The sequence below is a fragment of the Mangifera indica genome, chromosome 7 (genome assembly GCF_011075055.1).
Source record: "Mangifera indica cultivar Alphonso chromosome 7, CATAS_Mindica_2.1, whole genome shotgun sequence".
Taxonomy (NCBI): Eukaryota; Viridiplantae; Streptophyta; class Magnoliopsida; order Sapindales; family Anacardiaceae; genus Mangifera; species Mangifera indica.
Genome location: NC_058143.1, coordinates 13,304,015 through 13,314,245, shown reverse-complemented (window position 1 = coordinate 13,314,245; position 10,231 = coordinate 13,304,015). Strand labels below are relative to the sequence as shown.

The following is a 10,231-nucleotide window of genomic DNA, read 5'->3' as shown; positions in this document are numbered from 1 at the left end:
GCAAGTTGAGAACGCATCAAAAGTTGGGTGGGAAATAGTCCTTCTCCCTCTGAAAGATGAGGCGCCAGCCGCCAGAATTACGGTTACAATACGGAAAATTTGGCACCGCCCGCATTGGTCCAGCACAGGAAAAAAACGGGCGTAGGATAAAGCCCGTAGATCAGTTTGATCCACTAAAAAATTATAAATAATTAAAAATTAAAATATATTAAAAACTATAATTTAGTCAACAAAATACTCGAACCGGTTTGCTAATGACCCATGGGAGCACGACCTGGCGGGCCGTATTGGGATCTCTGGAGATGAAAACTGGCAGATTTCAACATTGGCATGGGAAACTTCATACTAGATATGAGACCAAACCATACTATGTCATAAATGTTGTCTTTGATGTGACATTCTTAGGGAAATCTCACTTCGGTAAAATACGGAAGAAATATTGGATTTATCTATACATCCTATATCGGTTAAGAATGAGAAAATTCGACAAGTTAAATAGTTTGTAAGTTTCTTAAATTGTCAAAATGCGTTTTAGGTTGTAAAACCCATAAATAAAATCATAATAGATTATATATCTAAAGTGGATAATGTCTTGATAGTGGGTCAGATTATTGGACTAGAAGTAGACAATATTTTGTTAATAGGTCGAACTATTAAATTAGAGATGTTACATAATTATGATAGATTGAATGTCTAAAATAGATAATATTTTAACAATGAACTAAACTATTTGACTAGAGATGTTATATTTGAAATGAATGTTCGGTTATTAAGTTAATAGAGAAAATTTTGAAATGAAGAATTCCAACAAGTTGGTCAATAAAATACGATTAGTATTATTTGTTCTTATATTTTTTTATATGAAAGTGGATCCAATTCCACAAATTTATCATTACACATATTGATTAAATATGTAAAAAATAAGAATAATGTGCTAACTTGTATGATTTTTTGTGCAACACCTTGTAACATAGACTTTTTTGTGAAAAAATGATAAACACCTATGTTGTGATCATGTAATAAATCTAGGGTTTCTTTTTTTTTGTTTTAATTTATGTGGTGGTAACATTTTTTTTAATTCATGTTAAAAATATGCTTGTTAAATGGATCCAAAAATAATAAGCACAATTTGATACAAAATTTGGATGTGATGGATGGTTATGCAAGCATGGCATAAGATTGGGACCATTTCAAAAGGAAACTTGTTTGAAAGCTAAATGAAAAAACAGGCAATTTACCAACAGCAAGTTTGTGGCTACAATTAATTACCCATTTAGGCTCGTCAAAGGAATCAACATTCTTTTACCGGGTCAAGTCTGGCAGTGTCTGACTTTAAAGCCTATTGCCTTTTTTCATCAAATTGCATGTGGCTAATATGGTCCAAATCCTAAGTTTGGCTACAGGGGATTGTTATTTTTGGTTCTTGAATGATCCTCTTTGCTTTAGAGATGGCAAATAGGCTGATATGACCCGCTGCCTAGCACGGGTGCACTGTTTTTGGCCTGGCCTGCTTAGACCCGGCACCAAAAACCCCAAGTTGTGTTCAACCTATGGGTTAAGCGGATCGTGAGATAAGGCCCATAGATTGGGCCAATATAACTCGATACTATTGAAGTATTTTATGAACCTTTTATTAATTTTTTTTTTGTTGATTCAACCCACCTGATAGATGTGCCATTATAATGGGTCAAAATAATTTAAAATTTTTAATTTATGTAATTAAAAATAAAAATTTATTTTTCAGACTGAACTGACTTGAAAATTTGTAAAATAATGAGTGTTGACAAGATTTGATATATGAGTTTGACGGGTCACACTGAAATTGATTCAATATGATCTAATTTAAACTATTGTTACCTCTGTTTGACTTAATTAAAGATCTAACTTTTTTTATATATATTTATCTCTTCTAATTAAAATTATAAAATATTATTCCACAAAATGGATGTGAGAATGGTGATCCACTTTGATTCTATTATTGTGAAAAATTAAATTATTTTATATGGTTAAACCTAATTGTTGACCAAAAAAAAAAAGATTGGGTAAAGAAGAATCCAATGAAACTTAAAAAGGAACAAAATTTTATTATTTTAGCTTTATTCAATCGCAATCTTCAACAGGAAAAACGTACACACATGCTTTACAAGGAAAAATATACCTATCACTTTCTATAATGCAACTTAAAAAAATACCAAAAATAAAGCTGTCAGATAATATTTGCCTTGATTCAAAGAATGGTTCAAACTTGCCCATCTCAATAATTTCTCAAAATTCTTTGTGCGTTGTGCATACATCATAATGGCCTCATAATGAGGGCACGCCCACAATTACATGAAACAATCAACCAAATATATAGGCGCATGATATTTGTCTGTGATCATTCTGATCCAAAATGGAAGAAATTTCAGACAATTACTTCGACATGTTGCCGGAAGATTGTGTTTCTGAAATTCTGTCTTTGACTTCTCCATTAGATGCTTGCAGATCTTGTCTTGTCTCCCCCAACTTCAGATCAGCCATGGAGTCTGACATTGTTTGGCGAAAGTTCCTGCCATCTCATGCTGATCTTCAAAATATTATCTCACGATTGGTCACTCCTCTGAAGTTTTCTTCCAACAAAGAGCTCTTTTTTTGTCTGTGTCACCCAGTTCTTTTGGATTCCGGTAAAATGGTGAGTTATATTACTTTGTTTCTAATTCTACCTGATTGTTTTGGTTCATCAGCTTTCTAGTAAAATAAAAATGTCTGTTCTGTAATACAGAGCTTCAAGTTGCAGAAATCATGTGGGAGAAAATCTTATATGCTATCTGCAAGATCACTTTCAATCACTTGGAGCAATAATCCATTGTATTGGTTCTGGTTACCTTCTTCTGGATCCAGGTTAGTTTGTCTTTCACTTACAAATTCTGAATTCGTATTTTATAGGGTTTACGGTTTAAGGTTTAAGAGGGATCGTCTTCTCCACAGGTTCGCCGAAGTTGCAGTGCTAAGATCAACCCATTGGCTAGAAATTGAAGGCAAGATAAAGACTGAAATGCTGTCACCAAACTCAATTTATGGAGCTTATCTCATAATCAAAATCACCCATCGTGCATACGGGTTTGATTCAGTGGCTGCAGAGGTATCAGTTGAAGTGGGGGATCAGGTGTCCAGCAGTGGCAGGGTCTATTTAGTAGTTGATCATCATGGCAAACATGACAAGAAAATGTTAAGATCATCACCGTTGATTCAAGGTGATGATCAAAGAATCCCATGTGAGAAGGAAAATGGATGGATGGAGATTGAGCTTGGGGAATTCTGTAGTGGGGATCATGGTGATCACAAGGAGGTTAAAATGAGTCTGAAAGAGGTTAAAGGCTGTCAACTGAAAGGAGGCCTTATAGTTGAAGGGATAGAAGTGAGACCAAAATAATAAAAAATTAAAAAGTTCTTTGTACATAAATAATTGAATTAATTTCAAGAAAATCTCAGATGATAATATAAAAAATTGATTGAATTTTGTTTTTTAGTGTTAATGGTGCTAATAAAATATAAAATAAAAAAAGTAATTTTTCGTGTATCATAAGAATGTATAATTTGTGTATATACAAAAATATCGAATAATATTATATGTATTTACTTTTAGATACATAAATAAGTATACACATAATATATTATTATATGATTATATGTTATTCTATTTTTAATTTAAAATAATCTAATCAATTAATGACACACATTAAATACGTACTCATTTATATATTCGAAGTGAATACGCATAGTTTTATTGATAATTGTAACGGGTGATTAGGGTTAAGTGTTTAGTATTAGTTAAATACTAATCACACTTATTTATATGAGTCTCGATTTTCATAAAAGAGAAGAAAATTTTGTTCTTCTCAACCTCTTATACAATTCATCACTTATTGATATAATATAAAACAAATTAATATTTATGAATATTTCTAATAGTTTTATTGAATTCGTAAAAGCCTTTTGATACTTTCGTATTATGAATGAATAGAAGTTTTGTTACCTAATAAAGATTTGTAAAAAGATCAAAATTCAAATTTTTATATTAGTGGAATTGTCAAACTTTAGTAAATCACGAATATCTTATCTTAATATGTAAAAATCTATCCTCGATCATAAGATTTCATAATGATTTTGTTTTAAATTAATTTTGGCCCTTGTATCCCACTGTAAAATTTAAAATTGGGCGCATAGAGGTCCCTTTCAATATCAAAATTAATGTTTATTCAAATATTATTTATACAAGGTAAATCGTTTTAAATTGCGTTTGGATTGTTGTTAGCCCATCGTTTCAAAATCCCGCCCACGGTGTGAAGAACTTGGAACACTACCAAAAGCACAAGCCCGCCTCTTCTTACCAAAATTTCAAACCAAGGAGAAACTTATGATTGAAGTTGGGCTTTCATGGTTAATTAAACCAATTATGACCAAGTTCTGGCAACAGCAACATTATCGTTGTTAGGATTACGTACGATTTGATTTAGTACCGTTTAAAAGTTTTTTTAAACTAAATTAAAGAAATATTTAAAAAAAATTTCAAACCAAACCATAACATTTTAGGTTTGAATGTATTAAAATTATTTATCTCTAAATTATATAATTTAATAAAATTAATTGAATAATGACAATATAAATATATAAATCCAAACTAAACTATTTTACAAACAAAACAGTAATTTTTAAGTGATTTGATTTGATTTGATTTTATGGTTTGAATCAAATTATAAATACTCTTAATCATGGTTGAACTTCTTTCTTGTGTAAAGGAACACGATTTTGACTTGACGGTTGCCCAACTCTCCTACAATCCCAAACAAGAAGAAGAATAATTTACACATCTTCCATATGAATCCGTTTAGAATGATCTCTCAATAGGTTAACATTAATGCAAAAATTGCACAATGCATTGTATTATTGTAGTGAGGGTGGAACCACTATGAATTGTACCATATTCTGAGCAAAGGTTATTATACAACCAAGATCATTATCATATTTGATGCTTAAAGGGATCCCTCCCATTGATTGTATTTTCGGGTTTCATGGTAACGTAGATAATATCGTGAGTCCGGACAATATACAAACGTGACAACTGCATAACTCAACCAATCTATTGTATATTATGATTAGAAGAATTTTAATCATTCTTTATTTTTCTCTAACATTAAGTTATAATGTTATCTTCAATTATTGACTATTAACTTTCGTATTCAACTAACATAGTAATATCGAATATTTGGATTGATCTTACAATAGTAATGAGATTTATTTTAATATAAATAAATAAATTTTGAAATACTTTCCAAAAAACATGTAGAAAATTAATTGCATGAGAGATTTTATATACTTCATATCTTTCAAAATCACATAAACCCTCTTTATCTTTAAAATCTTACAATGAGGTCCATAAATAGCAAAACATATAAAATTTCCGAGATTCTAAGCTTTACAAAATTTTATCAGTTAAATTTCTAAATCTTACATTTATCCCTAGAATCTTACGTAAACTCCCATTAGCTTCGAATTTTTACATTGATCTTACAATACTACAATCCATCATGAAAAAACAAATAAATATTGATTTTATTATTTGGATTTACCAATCTTTCTTGTTTGAATTCGTATCGTTAGTGTGAGATTTTGAATATTAGCTTGTGAGATTCAAAAAAAAGGTAGTTAAGATAGGCGTATTCATTGGAAGGTTAAAGATGATGACAAAGTAATATTTAATTAAGTTATTTTGTTGTAATGGTTTAGGCCATAGATACTTGATTATTTTCATATACCCTTTATAAAATATTGTTATAATCTAAACAAAAAAAAATTATTATGAACCGAATCTAAATCAAAGAAAGAAATGAAATATTCATTGGTTAAATAATTTACTATATAGTCTCAGACATGACAAAATGGTCAGATTGGCTATTAAAAAAATACAAAATTTTTTATATAAAATAGAAGTCTCTACGGGGGCATAGCGACTTTTGCACACATAGAAGCTAGGCCACGCTAACGGCTATTAGCTACCTGTATTTTTTTATTTTTTATTTTCTATATAAACCCTCTCTCCCGACTCTCTAAATCACATCTAAAACATAATTTCCCAATCTCTCTCTACATTTTATGTATTCAATTTCTCTCTATATTTTTTTTTCATTCAATTTCAATCTCAAACTTTCTCAAATCTCAATCAAATTTTAATTTGGTCTAAAAACTTAGTTTTTGTTCTTTTTAACAATTTTGTATTTTTTCAATTATTTTTTTGTGCTTTGTTTTTTATTAATAAATTATTTTTTAAGATGAATTATTAGATTTTACTAATTTATTATTACTTTCAAATTAATATAATTTCCCAATCGAGGATAGTACATCGTAAATTGTGGGTCAACCCTTCAAATCACACTTTGTATTTATTTTCAAGTGATATAAAATCATTTTTTATTACTTATTTTCATATTCTAATTAAAAAAATTCTTTATTTTATTGAGAATGTCACATTGGGACTTGTATTCTCTAATTACATCTTTTTGACTTATCCGATATTTTATCTGAGATAGTTATTGCTCATACGCTCCGCTAACATAAGTATTGAGAAACTTGCGTGCATGACCATTAGACAATATCACTTCTCCTTTGTTTGCTTTATTTGTTACTCCACCTTTTGTTTAATATCAAACAACTTACTTTCAATTTTGTTCACTGTTTTTTCACTTTATAATACTTTGGCAGTGAAAAAGCTTAATATGTTTTAATCAGAAAAGGTGTTCAAATGATTGAAACGAATTTATTTTTATAGGCTTAAATGAGAATGAATGAGTTTAGTATAAACACTGTACGAAAGACCTTATAGGAACAAGTCTTGTTCCTACAAAGTTTCTTTTACAATATTTACATTGTACTTATGTCTGCCCAATTGAGTCTATAAGGTATATAAATTCATCCAAATCACTTGAACACATTTCTTATTTAGAATATATTAAGTTTTTGCTATTATTAAAAATTTTAAAAGAAAAAATTAATTAATAAAATTGTAAAAAAAATAAAAACTAAATTGTTAGACATTAAATAAAAGATAGAGTAACAAATAAAGCAAAAAAAAAAAAAAAAAAAAAGGAGAAGTGACAATATCTGATAGTTATGCACATGAGTTTCTTAATGCTTATGTTGGTAGAGCGTATGAGCAGCAACTGTCTCGGATCAAGTATCAGGTAAACCAAGAAAACGTTGTTAGAGAAAGTAAATCCCAACATAGTATCACTGATAAAATGAAGAGTTTCTATTAATTAAAATACGAAAATAAGTAATAGAAAATATTTTTGACATTACTTGAAAAATAAATACAAAGTATGATTTGGAGAATTGACCCACCATTTATTGAAGTTTTGTCTTTGATTGCATTAATTTGAAAGTGAATATAAATTAATAAAATCTAATAATTAATTTATTAATGTCTTGAGCTTTAATATTTTTGCAGGTTACTTTATTAAAGGCATGACATCATAAAGTGCCGATTATGTCATGAGTTTTAGTATTTTTACAGACTGATCTGAGCCATTAGATCTGCTATTGAGTAGGTCTTGACCTGATATGATCTACTGTCACCTTTATATAGTCTGAAAACTAATTGATTGATTGAGATTTAACATAGGAGTCAAATTCTACAAGTTATTAACAACACTAACTGAGTAGTAAATTCGTTATTTTTCTCTTTCATCCTGTTATTTCCATTTACAAACTTACTCGGGAATTATTTTTTCTCTTTTATCATTGGTCATATAGGTCAACTCAAAGGCAGAAACTTTCCCAAGTTTGAGTGCTTGTATTTGTACCACCCAAAAGAGAAATGCAACTTGTGAAATTAAAAGTTGATGCCTCATATATAATGTACTCACACTTTCTGTTTTTTCAACCAAATTTGATTGAGGATTTTAACAACCGGGGATGCCCAGCTGGTAGGGTCAATAAGAACACCTTGGATGATCATAATCAATGAAAAAGATATAAAAAATAGAAGTCTAATTCTGTGATATTTTACACGCTTTTATAATAATACTTTCCTATTTTAAAAGTAAATACGGTGTATCTGGCCTTTTGCGGTGAGCATTGTTAGCTGGTTCAGATGTGACTCAAATCTATCTATTTATTGTAAGCATAAGTTGCTTTCAAAATTGCATGAATTTAGCCTTCCAACAATGTCTATCCCATCAAAGCTAGACTGTTTTCTGAATGTCAAACCAATCACAATAAAGTTTTACTCCTTTGCTATTTAAACTACTTGTTGAATCCTAACCTTTTCTAGTTGATAGAATTAGGTAAAATATCATTTCTGTAACATATAACTTATTTGTCCTCGAGTGTGTGTATATATAATGCATGTACTATAATGCATAGGATTATGTCATGGGTTTGAATAGTCTTAATTTAGACCCAAAGGTATCAAACATTAGTTAACTTATCACCTGTCTAAGTCTAACCTCTCTATCTCAAACCCTTGTCAAGACTCATTAATATAATATAAAAGCTGACCCAGAAATTATCCCCACAAGTTTTAATGGTTGGTTCTTAGATATAAAAAATTATCCTGAAACGCTGAGAAGGATTCAACAATTTAGCAACAGAGTGGGTATCATAATTATGTTCAATTCATTTGATAAAAAATGAATTGACCGTAATCCGAATGTCTTGGTCAACTCTTATGTAATTTGGCAGACACCGAAATTGAACCCATAACTCTTATTATTTTATGATTTTTATCTTACTCGTTATTGCCTTTTTGACGTTGAACTCTAAAACTAAGTAAGCCCGTCGAATAAGGGTTAGTTAGTCTGCAACTATTGGGAAATTTCGTGGCTATCAAACATTTGAAATTTTATATTTGCATATAAATATGCACATTAATGAACCAATATTAATTTGTATTATTAAGGACATTGAGTTTAATTTAATATTCGGGGTTTGTTTTTGGTTAAGTGGAAATGGAGTTGAACATGTTACCGGAAGGCTGTGTTTCCACTATTGTTTCTCTCACTTCTCCGTCGGATGCATGCAGATCGTCGTTGGTTTCGGTGTCTTTTCGATCGGCGGTTGATTCCGACGTTGTTTGGGGGAGGTTCTTGCCGTCTGATTATCAGGATATTATCTCTAGGTCATGTGGAAAATTAAAGAACTTCTCTTCGAAGAAAGAGTTGTTTCTTCATTTGTGTGATGGAATTCTCATAGACGGTGGTAACAAGGTAAATATGAAGCCAGTGTTAACAAATTAAAATTCCTTTTTCTTTCATTTTGTATGACATGAATGCTTGTATTGTATTTCAGAGCTTCAGATTGGAGAAGTCATCCGGGAAAAAGTGTTATATACTGTCAGCAAGAGACCTTTCTATAACATGGAGCCATAATCCAGAATTCTGGATATGGGAATCTTCGCCTGAATCAAGGTCCATTAAAGTTTTCTTCTCTTTCTCTATAGTTATTTTCTGTAAAATCCTCTACCCAACTCCTAGGATGGTTCAAATACATCTATAAAAATATCTTTTTTAATTTTAAGCAATACCATAAGTATCTACATTGAATACATAAATCAAGTACATATCTATTTATGTACTTAAAAGTGCACATGCATAGTTTTATTGTTTTCCTTTTGAAAGGAGCCAGATGACCTGGGGATGTTAGATTGTCACAATGTTGTGTAACATATGTTCATATTCATGTACAATTATTCAAACCTTAAAACTATTGTTTTTCGATCAGGTTTCCAGAGGTGGCTGAGCTACGAAGTGTAAGTAAGTTAGAGATTGAAGGGCAAATAAGAACCCAGAAGTTGTCACCAAACACAAGATATGGGGCTTATCTTATAATGAAAACAAACAGTAACCCATATGGGCTCGATTTGGTGCCTGCGGAGACATCAGTGGAGGTGGGGACTCAATTAGTTTCTTCTCACAAGGCTTATTTGAGTAACCAAGATGCCAAGAAACAGCAAATGGAGTGCTTGTTTTACAGCAATCGAAGACATATGATGAAGCCGAAAGTTGTTGATTCAATAATTAATGGTATCTGTGAAAGGACAGATGGGTGGACAGAGATTGAAATGGGAGAGTTTTTTAATGGGGAAAGTGATGAGATGGTGAAGATGAGTGTGAGGGAGATAAAGGGTTATCAACTTAAAGGAGGGCTTGTAATTGAAGGCATTGAAGTGAGGCCTAAACAATAATAAGAATTCAAG

The 10,231-nt window shown here is 30.6% G+C and overlaps 2 protein-coding genes across 2 annotated transcripts; both read left to right on the top strand.

The window, feature by feature from the left end:
- The first annotated feature begins 2,249 nt into the window (after positions 1 to 2,249).
- On the top strand, positions 2,250 to 3,505 carry LOC123221715 (F-box protein PP2-B15-like). Its single transcript, XM_044644616.1, has 3 exons — positions 2,250 to 2,671; positions 2,762 to 2,880; positions 2,968 to 3,505. Exons 1-3 carry the CDS (start codon positions 2,393 to 2,395, stop codon positions 3,410 to 3,412), a joined length of 843 nt encoding a protein of 280 aa, XP_044500551.1. The 5' UTR covers positions 2,250 to 2,392; the 3' UTR covers positions 3,413 to 3,505.
- Positions 3,506 to 8,984: 5,479 nt separating this feature from the next.
- LOC123221960 (F-box protein PP2-B15-like) lies at positions 8,985 to 10,231 on the top strand. The gene is made up of 3 exons (XM_044644950.1): positions 8,985 to 9,242; positions 9,325 to 9,443; positions 9,757 to 10,231. Exons 1-3 carry the CDS (start codon positions 8,985 to 8,987, stop codon positions 10,217 to 10,219), a joined length of 840 nt encoding a protein of 279 aa, XP_044500885.1. The 3' UTR covers positions 10,220 to 10,231.

Excerpts from the sequence above, each read along its gene's own strand:
- LOC123221715 (XM_044644616.1), top strand. The coding sequence starts at position 2,393 with ATGGAAGAAATTTCAGACAATTACTTCGACATGTTGCCGGAAGATTGT. Across the intron at positions 2,672-2,761 it reads TTTTGGATTCCGGTAAAATG|AGCTTCAAGTTGCAGAAATC; the intron begins GTGAGTTATATT and ends TCTGTAATACAG. Across the intron at positions 2,881-2,967 it reads TTACCTTCTTCTGGATCCAG|GTTCGCCGAAGTTGCAGTGC; the intron begins GTTAGTTTGTCT and ends TCTTCTCCACAG.
- LOC123221960 (XM_044644950.1), top strand. The coding sequence starts at position 8,985 with ATGGAGTTGAACATGTTACCGGAAGGCTGTGTTTCCACTATTGTTTCT. Across the intron at positions 9,243-9,324 it reads TCATAGACGGTGGTAACAAG|AGCTTCAGATTGGAGAAGTC; the intron begins GTAAATATGAAG and ends ATTGTATTTCAG. Across the intron at positions 9,444-9,756 it reads GAATCTTCGCCTGAATCAAG|GTTTCCAGAGGTGGCTGAGC; the intron begins GTCCATTAAAGT and ends TTTTTCGATCAG.